Genomic DNA, 16,662 nt, shown 5'->3' with positions numbered 1-16,662 from the left:
TTCTGTTCACGTATGGGTTAACGTTGACGCTGTTAGTCGGGTCAAGAACACCCATTATTGGGATTTGAAAGCAATGCACGTCGTGAGCTAGATCACTAACAGTGAAAGGTTTTTTTGGGGGGGATTTATGTGAAAAGATCCAATATAATGAAGACACGGGGGGAATAAATCACGTTTATCTTGGAACAAGAATAAGGCCTCTAGTCCGAGGGCGTAAATGTTGATGTTTATCAGCGACGCAATTGATGCGTTCAGAAGTTTGGCACACACTCACACAGCGGACAGGCCCCCCTCCCAAGATAGCTTTAAAGCACAGCTAAAGACTTACTTCTTCACTCTTTCTTTTTAGTTGATCTTTTTCCTTATGTCGCTGCGTTGTTGTTTATGTCTTCGCTGCTTGCTTGATTCACTGCCTTTTTGTTTTGGTCATTATTTTAATACCGTTGCTATTATTATTAATTTTCTGCCTTTATTGTTATGCCATTGTTTTAAAACTGCTTCGATATTTTTTTTTCCTCTGCTTTGTTGTTGAATTGTGTTGCTTTTTCTGTAAAGCACTTTCGCTTTATTTTATTTTATGTATTTCAACCTGTAAAGCACTTTGAGCTGCATTTATGTCATGAAAGGTGCTATATAAATAAAGATTATTATTGTTATTATTATTCAGGAATAAGTGTGTGTGGCATTTTTTTTATAATTTGTGCCATAATTTGAGCCTATAACATGGTGGGGGTGGGCTGTGTATTTAGTCTAAAATGTGGTGCATACAGGGGTGCAATGCTCACTGGACGGCCTTGCACGCCGTGCCGGAACCTATTTGCAGTGGTGTAAAGTAACTAAGTACATTTACTTAAGTACTGTACTTAAGTACAAGTTTGAGGTATTTGTACTTTACTTGAGTATTTCCAATTTCCAATACTTTTACTTCTACTCCACTACATCTCAGAGGCAAATATTGTTATTTTACTCCACTACATCTATTTGAAAACTTTAGTTACTAGTTACTTTTTTAGATATAAATGATGATATTATGAAACATACATTAACCACTTTAACCCTAATTTATACATAGGCTATTTGAAAATAGCCGATCTACAAGCTCTCAACGCGTCGCGATGCGACGCGTTGAGAGCTTGTAGATCTGCTATTTTCAAATATTTTGTACTTTTACTTTTGGTACTTTAAGTACATTTTGATGCGAATACTTTTGTACTTTTACTCAAGTACATTTTGAATTTTGGACTTTTACTTGTAACAGAGTATTTTTATATTGCAGTATTGGTACTTTTACTTAAGTAAAGAATTTGAGTACTTTTTCCACCACTGCCTATTTGACCAGGAGCACACGCAGGCACACGCAGGCACACGCAGAGATTTAAAACTACTTTAAATTCGCACCTCATCAAAGTTTTCAAAGGCTCCCGACTCACATCTAGCGAATTAACATAGGAATAAGCCTAGATGCATATCAATTGTCCATTGTGTGACTTGCAGTGTAGGTGTTAAGCGACGTGCGCGTCACGTCATTGAAATAGAGTGCAAGAACATACCAAATGAGCATTGCATGCCTGGGTGCATAACTGATTCAGCAAAGAAACCACACACAAGTGTGTGCGTGTGTGTGTGTGTGTGTGTGTGTGTGTGTGTGTGTGTACTGTATGTGCTCACAGGTGTGATATGTACCATTCATATGTACCATAATGTTTTTTTACCAACTGTTTCCACCCCTCAGGGTAGCATGTTTACTCCATGAAATATGCACATATGTACATATTCTTCACATAAAATATGTATATACGTATATGGAGTTTCAGGGTGAAGACAATAAATTGTATATTTTTTTTCTTTTAGAAAAAACAGAACAGAACAGAACACAAGGTTTTAATCAAATTGTGAAAGCGCTTCACCTTTACAGTTATACCTTCAATAAACACTGATTTGTTCCAAAAACTAATGGGATTCTGACAGTAGATCAGCCTAAAAGAAAACTTGAGGCTAAACTGAGGACCATGTTATAGTAACAGCCGTACATACACTATAGTCTCATTAATAACAGAGAGTACTTTGTGTATGTGTGTAATGTAGGCCTACAGGTAATAACAATTCATTGTACAATAAATAGGTTGAACTGGTGCCATCATATTTCATCATATAAATACTTAATGTTAAGCCACACTTGCTGCATTGTGGTTGCCATTCAGCCATTTGTATTGATGTTTAACATTTGCAGAGCGGTTGCACACATTTCTCTAGCAGCAACGTATCAATAGTTTGGATCGATGAGTGAGTTGGCTGGGATCCTGTCAATTAGGTCTGCACTATTACGATCTATTCGCCTGCAAACCTTAACCCATTTAATCCGGGAACGCATCTCTGTCATTTTTAAGATGTCTTTGGGCTATTCAAAAATAGCAGATATACAAGCTCATATGAGCTTGTAGATCTGCTATTTTTTTGAAAAATCGTGAACATTTTAGCAAATCTTTGAATATATATATATTTTTAAAGCGAACATTTGTAAAATATGTTGTTCCAGGGACCCCCCAGAAGCAAAGATTTCAGTTACAAATGTTCGCTTTGAAAATATATATATATTCCAACATTTGCACACAATTTCAGGATTTTTCAAAAATAGCAGATCTACAAGCTTGTATATCTGCTATTTTTGAATAGCCAAAGAAATCTAAAATGACAGAGATGCGTCCCCGGAGTGAATGGGTTAATCAATACTCCCTGTTTGACACGACTTCACGTCCCTTCCTTTCCTGGTGTGGATGAACTTTTGCTTGTGGAAGTAAATCATTGACCGTTTTCATATCAAACTCTGTGCACTGTCCACTTTGTCCACAGGCTTACGATGACGGCTACGATGGAGAATATGACGACGAGAGCTACGAGAGCTACGAAGAAAACAAAGTCAGTCAGTCAAAGAGGTGAATCAATGAGTTCCATGAATGATATTTGGCCTAAAAAAGGAACTTCCTCTAATGCAGTGGTTCTCAAACTTTTTCATGTCAAGGACCCCCAAATTGACACTTATTAGCCCGCGGAACCCCATTTGAAAAGATATGCCAGGGACCCCCATAAGAGGAGATTTTTACGGCTCTAGCAGTGATTCTCAACCATTTTAATTTTAAGGACCCCCAGCTTGACATGCGTTAGGCTACAAACCCCCATTTAATGGCATTTCTATCTCTGGGACCCCAATTTATATTGTAAAATCAATGTCAATTTAACTCTGAGAGTGTACAAATGGAACCAAATGGATTCATTTGGTTCCATTTGTACACTCTCAGAGTTACAGACCCATAAGATTCCATTTGGTTCCCAATATCCATCATTTAGCTGGGGACCCCCTGGAACTCCCTCAAGGACCCCTGGGGGTCCCCGGACCCCACTTTGAGAAACAATGCTCTAATGATCATCATGTGAAAACAAATAGGGTGTCTGTCATTCTGACATCCCATCTAGCTATACGTTAGTTACGAGACATGCAACCGAGGAATCGTATTCTTTAAGGTCTATTGACAGTGAATGGTGTCTGATTATTTGTGTCACAGTGTACTGTGTTCTTAAAGGATTTAAAAGCTGCACAAACAGCACTGAATTTAACTAATATTGAACGGATCAAATAGTCATTCATAACAACATCATCAGAATTTAATAAATTAATTATGTTTTCTGTGCTAATCCTGGGTGTGTTTGCCATCTATAATGCCAACAATAAGCAATACGTTTAATCCAATTTATATTTAACTCATTTACCATTATTAATGAGCTGCATAATTAACATCATTGTGTGCCTCACTGAAGTACTGTACTGTAGCTGTATGAATAGTTTTTGGCCCAGAATTTCACTAATTCAGCATATTCTAAAAGGATTATATAACAACATTAGGCCTGTTTAGACTTGTTTCCAACTTTTATATTTTAGTATTTCAGAATATTATGAATATGGACACGGAGCCAATGATGAGACCTACAACAACTATGGTAAGGAAAGTTAATTTGGTGAGAGGACAATTTACGACAACTTAAGAGGCTCGAATTCTGACCCGTTTGTTTTTAAGTCCGTCCCTCAAATGCTCTGCCTCTCTCCTACCACTGTATTCTATCTAGTAAAGTAAAAGCACTGTTAACCCTTTAAGACCGGGAACGCATCTGTGTGTCATTTTTAGATTTCTTTGGGCTATTCAAAAATAGTGAATATGTGTGCATATGTGTCCCCCCCCCCCATCTCAAAATATTTTGTTCCAGGGACCCCCAGAAGCAAATATTTGAGTTAAAAATGTGTATATACATAATATATATTCAAAGATTTGCACACATTTTCACATTTAAAAAAAATTAAAATAGCAGATCTATCTGCTATTTTTGAATAGCCAAAGAAATCTAAAATGACACAGATGCGTTCCCGGTCTAAAGGGTTCAATTACAAAGAACTAACTGATTGACACGCAACACCAAAGTACCGTGACTATTCAATTCTGTGTAATTAGTTGAAATCATGGAGACATTTTCAGCATTTTGAAAACATCCTTGGGACTACTTAACTTATATACTGGACTTTCATGACAACATGCTGGCCAAACAAGACTGGCTACACAGTAAAATTCTCAGCGTTAATTATCAGTTACTAACGTAACTTAAGTATTTTACTGGGTATTGCCCATTCTGCACTTCAACAGGAAATCTTGCACAAGCAAATGAATAAAGAAACAGCCTTGCAGTTTGGGTTAAGCAATCTAATCCATGAGCAGCTAGATGCATCACACATAGCCCCGCTATAGGCCGGAACTGACTAGCACAGCAAATGTGCCAACCTGCAGACCAGAAGCCTAACTGATGCCCACTTTAAAAGATGCCACTACATCAGTGAGTTGCCTTTTGCACCACTGCCCTCATGGGGCAATTCGAGATTCCGTTTCCCAGAGAAGCACTCGTCTCTTACAATTGTCACATAAACTGGTTTTCACAGCGGGCCTGCAAGACCATTCATTTCCACCCAGTGAATGAGGAAGAAACCAAAACAAAAGGCAATGATTTGATTTTCTGCCCCATAAACCTTGACTTGGACCTAAAGCTGTGTGCTATATGTCCCAGAGCTGGACAGCTTTATGTACTTGGCTCTTTAGCCAGTGGTGGACGGTAATGAATTACATTTATCTGACTACTGTACATTTCTTGAGTGTCTACTTTACTTGAGTATTTGTTTGGGATACTTATCACTGCACTATTTCACAGACAAATATTATAGTTTTGACTAGTTTTGACAACAAGGGAAAGAGTACACTATGAATTAACCACTTATTGTTGCCCTATTACAAATAATATAGTAGTATAGTGAAAATAGCAGTTCTACAAGCTCAGAACATGTTGCATCGTGACATGTTGTGGTCTTGAAGATCTGCTATTTCGACTATTATTGAAAGGTCTGGAAAATTTCAGGAAAAGTATTTTTAAAAGTACTTTAAGTCATGTACAAACTTTTCTGAGCAACATTCACCTGTAGTTGAGTAATATTTGACCAGGAGTATCTATACTTTGACTCAAGTACTGGGGTTGAGTATTTTGTCCACCACCGTCTATAACCACATGAACCCTAGCGTCCCTATTCTGGGCATGCCATAACCCAGTCTCCGGACCGAAACGTTCCTCTTTCACGGTGCATAATAGGTGAACATTCAGCAAAAATAGCCGAAGCAAAGCATCGCATTGTGATGCATTGTGAGCTCGGCTATTTGACGTATCTGTACTATAGGGGTTAAGTGGTTAAAATCCATCAGATCTTTTGGTCCTATATACAGGAAGGAGGGGCGTTGTAAATTAATGTTCTGTGGTGTGAGCAGCAGTTGCCCCTGCAGTGCCTAAAATGAAAAAGAGTATCTCTTGAATGTCCTTGGTCTGATGGGAGAGAGCTCAAATTATAGGAAGGTACACTGACTTACTTGATGGATTGAAAACTGCCCACTCCTAAATCTACTGAAAGGTGCATTTAGTCACTATGGTCACTACTCTCTGGAACTATCTGCCTGATGACCTGAGATATGTCGCCGCTGTGTCATATTTTAAACACTTTCTCCCTGTCGTGGACATGTCATTCTCTGCGAAAAAGTTTCCTAGGAAAACAATTTGAAGGAAAAAACTATAAAATAAGTTATGTCCGAGAGGGAAATCAACAGAAACAGTAAAACAAGGGGGTGAGCGGTTTTGAACACATACTAACTAACTTATGGTTGGTTAGCGTGCGTGTGCGTGTGCGTGTGTGTGTGTGTGTGTGCGTGTGCGTGTGTGCGTGTGTGCGCGTGCGTGTGTGCGCGCACACACTGTGGTGTGTAGAGGGTCATAAATGCTGTATCATGTGAAAGTGTGGATGGATGGAATTTAAATAAATACTTTTAAAACACTCAATTTATTTCAAATTCCTATTTTTGCAGAGGAGGAATGGGCGACCACCCGTTTAAGTCTTAAAGCTCCAGCAACGCGGCTGGCAAGGGCGGGCTACAGAGAACATCCCTATGGAAGATACTGAAGGTGCTCCAAATCTTTGGCCTCCAACTTCAAAAGATTCCTCATAAAATGTTGTAACAGACTTTCCTTTTGCATCCACCTCCTTCAGGACATTTCGTCAAGGAACGCCATTTAGCATATACTCCCTTATTGTTCAACATCAGTATTTCGATTTTTTTAAATAAAATTTACTGACTTTTTAGAACGGAAAATATCCTAAAACAATGGGCATTGATTGTTTTAATGCAGATCTACAAGCTCATAGCGCGGCACCGAGTGCCGCGCTATGAGCTTGTAGATCTGCTATTTTTGGAAAATCTTGAAAAAAAATAATCTGATTTGTCGAAAAACCGTTTTTTAGGATTTAGAAAACATTTGTAAGAATCGCCTCAGGCCTCAATGGGTTAAACTTACCTGAGGTGATAGAAACTGAGAAGTTTTCATTTGTTGCCCCATAATGCGGTGGCTCTCAGAACGTTGCAGACATCCCCCCCCTGTTGCTACTGAAATGTTGGTGCTCTCCACTCTCTGTCACCCTGCAGTTTCTTGATGAGCCTGCCACATAACTGTAATAATAATGTGAAACACTGCTTTAATGGATTCCTTTGGGGTTGTAAGTGATTCATTCAGGTCATTCATTCAAAAGTAGACAACAGAAACCCAGCAGTAGCTTCACCATAATTTCAGGCAAGGTTAATAATGTTCATTATGAAGATACTTGGATGTTAACACATTATTAAGTCTCGACACCTTTAGCCACCTCTGGCATACCTGCATTCTACAGAGGCAAAATGTTTTACTGCCCATATTTATTTGACTTTGCAAATAATATTAGAATATCATAAACATACGTAATGTAAACATATATTGTTTACCCATTACAAATGTCAGGAATAATGCAAAAACTGTTCTTGTACCGGAGAACAACTATGTGTACAGTATATATGACTTTTGTATCGTTTGATAATTACATATTCCTTTACACTTACAAACTGGATTAAATCTTTCAAAACTAATGTTTAATTCTTACTAACATACCGTATGAAGAAATGTATTACACATTGTGTAAACACAGAACACTCATATAGATATGGAGAAGACATACTTTTGACAGTGTGGCTCGCCCTGAAGAAATCCATTAAATGAAACAGACATTTGTCAAAACACCTTTGTTAAAACGTTTAAAGCGTTTTTTGATACAACAGCACACATTGTCTCCTCAAGTCTCCATTCCTACAAGAACATAAACAGGTTTAATGTGCAAAAAAATCTAAACTATATCTAAATCTAAATCTCAACTTTAAATCATGCAACTGTTCCAGAACTTTGTGATTGATTGATGGTTTGATTACTGTACATTAGTGTATAAACACATTTAATCCAACGTCATTTGAAACGTTCTAAGATGTTAGACAATGATCTTGGCATTATATTTTATTTTATTTTTGGGGGGTGGGGTCGAAATGAATTTGTTCTATACCGTACAATGACAATGTGTAATTTATAATACGTGCTTTGTTCTGTGTTTAATCTGTATTTGTACATAAAGCATTTAATAAAACAACATACTGCAACATGTGGAAGCCTCTCTAAATAGGTGGCCATTAACTGGTATTTAGGAAGCATAAAGGTGATGGCTAAAACATTCCATAACAAAAGCAACAAATTTACTTGATGAATAATTTATCACAATAACTTATACTATTCTAATTTGCCCACTGAGTCTTGGATAACTTTATAAATGATAGTGGAGAGCAACTGTTCAGAAACAAATAAACTGATTTTCTTAATCTATTCTTCTTAGTTTTACATTATTAAACAGATATTCTGATTGACTGGTTTGCACTACAGTAGCATGACTCTGAGAATGATATGGCGTTTAACGAGGTAAGACGTCCCCCATGTACTCTTCTAACAACTTGTTCAATGCGGTGACACTTTGGAGCTGGTTCCTACACAGAGCATAATGTAAAGTATGTGAGTATTGGTTGTTATTTACACTCATACTGTATGTTGTCAATGAGTGTAAAACAAGGATATACTTAGTTGCCCGTCTTCTTTACCTGCAACCCACTGGTGTCTGCTAATCTGCTTTTTGTTTTGTTATTCAACATGAGAAGACTGTATATCTACTGCAACTGTTCATGGTTTTAAATATAACGACTGAAGGCCGTTTAGCTATTTAAATTCTCTTTTGTGACTAGTACCGCTGACGGCTCATTAAGCGCATAGATCACGGGACTCAAAGGAAGACTAAAAAGCTAAGCAGGTAACACTAATAATAATTCTAACTTTACGATGATAGCCTCTTACGCTTAAAAAAGTAAACCTTTCCCTTCTTAACCCCCCAATAAGTATCCATTTAACCCCCCCTATAACTAGATAATCCAAAAAGCAATTAACCTAAATTGTGCTAAGTGACATAACACACGTTTCAATAAAAGACAAACTAAACAGCACATCAGTGATATAACTAGAAATCAAAACGGTCATAATACCGAAATTTAACCTGCGAATTGGTTTACTTTTTTACAGTAATTAAATGTATGCATCCTTTGTTACACGTTGCATGCAGTCTGTTTATTATAAATGTATTGCAACTGTAGTCAGTCTTTCATCTTAATTCGTATCACCATCATTTGCCCAATCATAATTATTATGTGTTTCTTTTTCTTTCAGATGTAACACACTGTTCTGTGATCTGGTCAATTCAAAGGAGGACAGTTAAAGGTAAGTCAGTATATTCCCCTCGCCTGTTATGATACCCTTACCCTATAGCAGGACCCCTTTGCTGAGAGAGAGATGAAGCAGGGACCCCCACTACATATCATAATATTATGTTGAGGATTAAACTCATCGATGGCTTTATAAACTTGTTTGGCAGAACTATCATCAGTGTTGTGTAAATGTATTTTTTTGTGCGTTTGCTTACACATGATCTTTTCTATTAATATGCTGGATTCATGTTCATGTGCATTTTCAGACATTTAATCACTTAAACCCTCATATACTTAGTAAACTTGACCGTTGGCTCTGTACTTGGTCTGCTCTTTTTTCCCTCTACACCAAACCTCTTTGCCTAAAATAGCGGCAAAGAGCTACAAGCTCACAACGCCTCGCAGCTTGTAGATCTGCTTTTCAGCGAATGTTCTCCTCAGAATAGGGATTCTAGGTTTGCTCAATGTAAAAAAGTGCTCAATGTAATAAAGAAGTTCCAATCACACAAAGATTTGGCGACCCCCCCCCCCCCCCCCCCCCCCTGTTGAAGACTTAGTAGAAAACCAGTGACTCTTGATCAATGCTACACAAGACATCCCCGTGCCCCCACATCTCAACAAATTCTCCTAGACAGGAAATCATTTTATATTCATTCTGAGACGAGCTGCTACCAGGCTACGTGCAGAAATTGGACTGTTCAAACCCATTAATACCTGGAACGCATCTGTGTCACTTTAGATGTCTTTGGCTATTCAAAAATAGCAGATATACAAGCTCATAGCGCGGCACCGAGTGCCGCGCTATGAACTTGTAGATCTGCTATTTTTGAAAAATCTCGAAAATATTTTTTTAAATTTTTTTTTCAAAAAACTGTTAGGATTTAGAAGACATTTCTAGAATCTTCTCAGGTCTTAATGGGTTAAGAACAAGGGAGGGAAGCCATCATCACGGTACCCACAGTATGCTCAAATGGAGTTGGAGACTTGGACAGTGCTGACACTCTGACAAAGCAAACTAATGTAGTATACACATTCCAGTTTAGTCCTAGACCTGAAATCAGTATCCTAAAAATGCAACCCATTGTGTTTTGTGTGCTATGGTCAAATACTACTGTATGACTAGGTGCCTTTCAGCTTTGGGAGTACGCACGCACACACAGTCAAAAAGTAATCATTTGGGAGTAGTAGTACGCATGCACACACAGTCAAAAAGTTGTCAGTTGGGAGTACGCATGCACACACAGTCAAAAAGTAATCAGGCCTGCATGAAGTCATATTTTGACGATTCCAGCCCATGACCTAAAATTAGTTTGACACCCCTGCCATAGAGGCTGTGCTGCTTTTTACACCAAACAGAAACAAAGATATTTGAACCGACAGACGTTGCCATCCTTAGAACCCAGTTGGGACAAAAAACATTGCTATTATTGGCAGAATTATGGGCAGGGGGAGGTACGTCGTATATTCACTGAAGCAAGCTCTAGAGGTAAGGCCATATGGGGTCACCAAAATCAGTAGGATTCATCATGCAATGTGCCTGACAGATTATGAGATGTCTTGTGTGCGAAGTTACCATTTTGGCCTGAGGGTGGCACTACAGAAAACATCCTGGGCTCACTGAAAGGTTCATCCGCCACACAGGTTTGCTCAGCAAGTTTCATACCAATCAGGCCATTACATTTTGAGTTACATGCACGTGACGTACATATTGTATTGTCGCAAGTGGAATTTTGTAATTCGGCGAGGCACTAGAACAAAGAACATGGGGTCACCAAAATCCATACGGTCCATCCTCTGGGGAGCATGAAGGTGCTCAGCAGGGTTCATCTGCTGTGGAGCCCTGCGTGGGACCTTTTATTTAACCCATTGATACCTGGGACGCATCTGTGTCACTTTTAGATTTCTTTAGGCTAATCAAAAATAGCAGATATACAAGCTCATAGCGCGGCACCGAGTGCCGCGCTACGAGCTTGTAGATCTGCTATTTTTGAAAAATCGTGAAAATTATTTTTAAAATATTTTTTTCCGATTTTCTTTTTTAGGATTTTGAAAATGTTTAGAAGCCGCCTCAGGTCTTAATGGGTTAATCCCGCACCTGCCCCCGCTGGATTACTGACCATGGTTTCAACTCGTCACGCCCACAGTTTATTTTTGACCGCCCGCTCCCACACGCAGGAAGGTTTAAGTACCGCCTGCTCCCACAATATTTTCATTGGGACCCAAATACGAACAAAAAGACAGCATAGAAAGGGAGAGGGAGTGAAGTTTGGACAATTTCAGCACCACAGAGGCTCGGACATAGCCTGGTAAACCCTCCCTCCGGAAATCTAATTTCTATTTGATTCCAGGAGTGAGTCTGGCCTGATCGCCCATTCTGCAATATTGGCTGCAGGCTGAGTTGGGCGGAAGTAATACCGTTGACTGACAACCCCTTCAGCCAATGATATTTTTTCCCCTTCAGCCAATCAGCAGTTCACCAGTCTAATGTGACGTCAACGGGACTTTTGAGACAGCCAAGCCCAAAATGGGTTGCCTTATTCGGGTACATGGGTGTCACTGGCCACCCCTACCGGTTCTCTAAATTTTTATTTTTAAATAGGCTTTGTCATGATTAATTGACCACATATATGAAGTTAAACAACTAAATTCTATCCAAACGATATCTTATAAGTAAATTCCGTGCCTCAAAATAGAAGTTAGAGAGCTTTTTGAAGTCAAAAAATCGCGGAGATTATAGCGGACAGAAAAAGATGGCTGCCGTTCGTGTTTTGGGCTCACTCGAACTCGCCACCTGATTGGCCAACTGTCGCTGTCAATCACAGAACGATGTGCGACGACGCTGATAGGCTCGGTTAGCTGGTAATTCCACTAGAAACCCCCACAATGGGCTATCAGGCCAGACTCACTCCTGGAATCAAATAGAAATTAGATTTCCGGAGGGAGGGTTTACCAGGCTAGCTCGGACAGAGACGCCCCCGCTAACTGCTGATCAATATGAATAAATAGATGCTTAGATTAGACTGTCGGTAATAACGTTTCGGAATTACGTTCTCCTCCTCCGTGTGACTGTCACTTAGGCTGTCACTAATTGACAAATGTAACCAAAATGGACCCGTTACATTATACTGCTCATTGGCTTCAGTGCATTCCATAAAACTTTCAGTTTGCCCCCCCAATTCCTAGAAAGTGTCGTATCTGACCAGTGGTGGAAAAAGTACTCAAATTCTTTAGTTAAGTAAAAGTACCAATACTGCAATATAAAAATACTTTGTTACAAGTAAAAGTCCAGAATTAAAAATTTACTTGAGTAAAAGTACAGAAGTATTGGCATCAAAATGTACTTAAAGTACCAAAAGTAAAAGTACTAAATATTTGAAAATAGCCGATCTACAAGCTCACAACGCGTCGCATCGCGACGCGTTGTGAGCTTGTAGATCGGCTATTTTCAAATAGCCTAGGTTTAAAATAGGTTTAAAGTGGTTAGTGTATGTTTCATTATATCATAATTTATATCTGAAAAGTAACTAGTAACTAAAGTTTTCAAGTAATTGTAGTGGAGTAAAAGTACAATATTTGCCTCTGAGATGTAGTGGAGTAGAAGTAAAAATATTGGAAATTGGAAATACTCAAGTAAAGTACAAATACCTCAAAATTGTACTTAAGTACAGTACTTAAGTAAATGTACTTAGTTACTTTCCACCACTGTATCTGACCTCCTCAATACTCCTTGGTTATTCTGGGACCGGCAGGGTCGCTCCTGTGAGATTTGCTTTGGGTCCCGTGGGACCCTAATGCAGGACTCTACTGTGGAGCATTAAGGACCACATCAAATTCAATGGCAATCCTTTTTCTTTTCTTTTTTATTATGTTTGGGGCCAAAGTGGTGCTAATTCTAATTCTTAAGAGCACAGCCACTAGCAGGGCTAAAAGATAACCATACAGGAAGCATCTCAGGTAAATGGACCATCGGAAGTTATTGAAAGGAGGGTCCATTGTGCCTCTGTTAACCCATTAAGACCTGAGGCCAATTTTACAAATGTCCTTTAACCCATTAATACCTGGAACGCATCTGTGTCACTTTTAGATTTCTTTAGGCTATTCAAAAATAGCAGATCTACAAGCTCACAAGCTCGAGTGCCGCGCTATGAGCTTGTAGATCTGCTATTTTTGAAAAATCGTGAAAAAAAAATGTTTAGATTTTTTTTGCAAAAAATGTTAGGATTTAGAATTTTTTAAAGAATCGCCTCAGGTCTTAATGGGTTAAATCAATTTTATGAAAACATTTTCATGTCAAGGACCCCCAAAATTATATGTATTTGGCCACCGATCCCCATCTAAAAATATTTTGTTCCAGGGACCCCCAGAAGCAAAGATTTGAGTTAAAAAAAATCGCTTTAAAGAACGATTTGCACCGCGCTATGAGCTTGTATATCTGCTATTTTTTAATAGCCAAAGTATAAAATGATGGTTAAAGTGGTTAAAATGACTAAAATGGCACAGATGCTTTCCCGGTTTTGGGAGTTGTGATGTGGAGATGCCATTCTGGAACTCTACATGAAGTGCTTTCACCAGTACTGTATAAATACACCAAAAGAGGTACATCTCTGTGAACTAACGTGATCATATCCCTCCACACCCTGTACATTTGTTAAGGTTTATTCTATGGCGAAGTAAGCGGTTTATAATGCGCCAATACTATATCAAGACTTTGCTTTATGCCTGTGTATAGCGGTGGAAAGCATATAGTATCCTGCTTTTAGGCAGAGGATAGAGCTCTCTTTATTTGCATACATCATTATTCCTTAGTCTGGAAACTCCCCTTTACTGGACTTTGTATGGCATACAGTACATTTCTATAAATATTAAAAACAGATGAGAGATGGAAGCATTTCTAACCGCAGAGACGGAAATGATTATGCAGAGAAACTGCTTGTTTATCAATGTAGGGTGTAGGGTGATGATGATATTTAGCACCAAATTGCCGTTTTGATATCAGGACAGTTGACTTCTTTGCTTTATTTTGGCAGATACCTGGGTAGTGGTGGATCCCGAATCTCCCATCAATTTCTCAACTGTGGTCTGAGATCAGATGATGGAGTGAACACTGGCATATGGTTAATTCCATCCCATGCCCATCAAACCGTCTGTGGCTGGAGACATCCTAGAAGAGACCGTTCCCTTCCAGATGTATTGGAATGTACCTCACGTATAAGAGGCTGTGTGGACCTACATGTAAAGCAAGGTAAAGGCATTATTCAATTGTGTATACAGTACTAGCAATATCACAGATTTTGATTTACTAGATTTTTGTTTTATTTTATTTTTGACCTGTTGATTAATAATGCATTGTGTCTTTGAAAGACACATATTGATCCAGTATCAGCTGTATGTCTTTATTAGAGCCAGAACAATGCCATATATTGATGCAGTCCAGATTTTGGATAGTCCTAGCCCACTGTCTGATTACTGATTTTTGACTGATATTTTGTCAAAAAGTGATACATGAATTGTAATCAATTTGAAAAACTGTATATACACTTATACAGTATAGACAATTCAAAAATATCTCACGTAAAATACAAGCTCAACGTGTCAGTGTGATGTGTTGTGAGCATGTACATTTTTTACTTGGCAAAGATTGATTTGCTGCTGGTTACAGTATCAGGCTAGTTCGTTTCAATGTAACATTTTGGCCGAGGCTGTGAAGGTAGATGGAAAGTTCAAGCTACATAATGAAGGTCAGAAAGATTATGTCAATACTATCCTCCAAAGAATGATGTCAACCTCCCCCTTGCCCTGTAGTCTTGGACCTTGGTCATTTGAAAGAATGCAGTCTGGCAGTTGGCAGAAAACGCTGGAGGTATGTTAACACAAGCTCAAGCTCAGTGGGAACTTCCACATCTATGAGATTATCTGTGCAGAAAATAAATCCAATTCCAAAGAGCGTTTCTTAAATCCGTAAAAGGTAGCACTAAGATTTGATTATCCACAAAAAATATGAATATTATATGCCAGTTATCCTTACACAGTATTTTGCACAAGATTAATATGTTTTAGTTTAGCATGACAAGTTTGACATTTTCTGTGAAAATAAATAAAACAGTATATTTAATGGCCTTTTGCCATGGCTACATACTGTAACAGAAGATAAGAAAAAGCAATACAATTTCCAGGACTTAATACCCTATAAAATGATTTGGTTAACTGTGTGTGTTCGCGTGCGTGCATACGTGCGTGGGTGCGTGCGTGCGTGCACATGCCATTACATAACACAGTTGATGCAAGTAACTAATTGCAAGCGACTTAAAATGTAGACTTCCACTCTTGGAGGAGTATATATTTTAACATTAAAGATACAGTCCATAAGTGTTATGTCAGTTGTCTCCCTCTCCTGACAGAGAGAGGTAATTGCAACGTTGTCTAAACTAGAAGCGGCGCATCGAGTGTCCAATCCAGTGCTCCATCTACAGTACTTCATATAACTTTATTGACACTGTCAACCGGTCAGTGTCCTGGTCAGTGTCTGACACCAGGGTCTACATTTCTCAATGGAATTAATTAGTAGATAGACCGCCTCCAACCACTGCAGATGCTAGTTATATTGCATTAACATACTCTACTGTAGAGATTGGTTAAAATATTGTCTTATGTCATAGGTGTGCATGTACAGGCACTCCACACAAGACAGCAAATTTCAAAGATTTTGAAACATGTCGTAGTCAGCATGGACGTTTGGTAACCTATGTTTTCATTCACTGGTTCTCAAAGTGGTGTCCGAGGACCCCCAGGGGTCCTTGAGGGGGTACCAGGGGGACCCCAGAAAATTGTGTTAATATAGCATCAAAATCAGTTTAACCGCTTTAAACCTAGATACATCAGCTATTTTCAAAAACATTGTACGAAAATGTGCACAAACGAACATTTTAACAACACAAATCTTGTATGGGGTCCATGGCACCAAATGTTATAATATTATTTCCATGACATGAAAAAGTTTGGGAACCCATGTTCTAGTGTGTACTATGCCTTTCATAAAAGGGACATTTTGCTCTTTGTAAAATTCAAGCCATATTTCCAACATCACTATCAGCTAAAATTGGGGTCATTTTTAGCAGCAGTTGCTGTGTTGTCCTTGGTACCCATCTGTATCTAATTTCTCCCTCACCCGGATGCCAAAGTGGTAATTGCTCATTTTGAAAGGATCAATATAGATTAGAATAATTAAATTCTCAAATTAGATCAAATGCTCACAAGCTACCCAAATGTGCCGTAGTTAGGAATGAGCTGCCCATTGCTTCAAAATAGTGCCGTGATGAATCTACTTTGCAGACTCCGTAAGCACATTAATCAGTTGTGGTTGTAATCAGTTACTTTGTAATTCTGTCAAATTATACAGACTGCAAGCAGGCATTGCAGTTTGCATTTTCAATGACCA

The 16,662-nt window shown here is 38.6% G+C and overlaps 1 protein-coding gene across 1 annotated transcript in view; it reads left to right on the top strand.

Moving 5' to 3' along the window:
* Window positions 1-6,532, top strand: part of khdrbs2 (KH domain containing, RNA binding, signal transduction associated 2) — a gene marked incomplete at its 3' end in the record, with an annotated part of 120,580 nt that extends 114,048 nt beyond the window's left edge. The window contains exons 7-9 of the mRNA XM_080448671.1: window positions 2,851-2,933; window positions 3,935-3,993; window positions 6,438-6,532. Coding sequence (XP_080304797.1) covers window positions 2,851-2,933; window positions 3,935-3,993; window positions 6,438-6,532 — 237 coding nt within the window. The remainder of the gene's footprint in view (window positions 1-2,850; window positions 2,934-3,934; window positions 3,994-6,437) is intronic.
* Window positions 6,533-16,662: the final 10,130 nt, after the last annotated feature.

This window comes from Gymnoscopelus braueri (assembly GCF_963280865.1).
Source record: "Gymnoscopelus braueri genome assembly, chromosome: 14".
In the NCBI taxonomy this organism is placed as follows: Eukaryota; Metazoa; Chordata; class Actinopteri; order Myctophiformes; family Myctophidae; genus Gymnoscopelus; species Gymnoscopelus braueri.
Note: the sequence above shows the minus strand (reverse complement) of the source record. Positions and strands in the feature narration are given on the sequence as shown.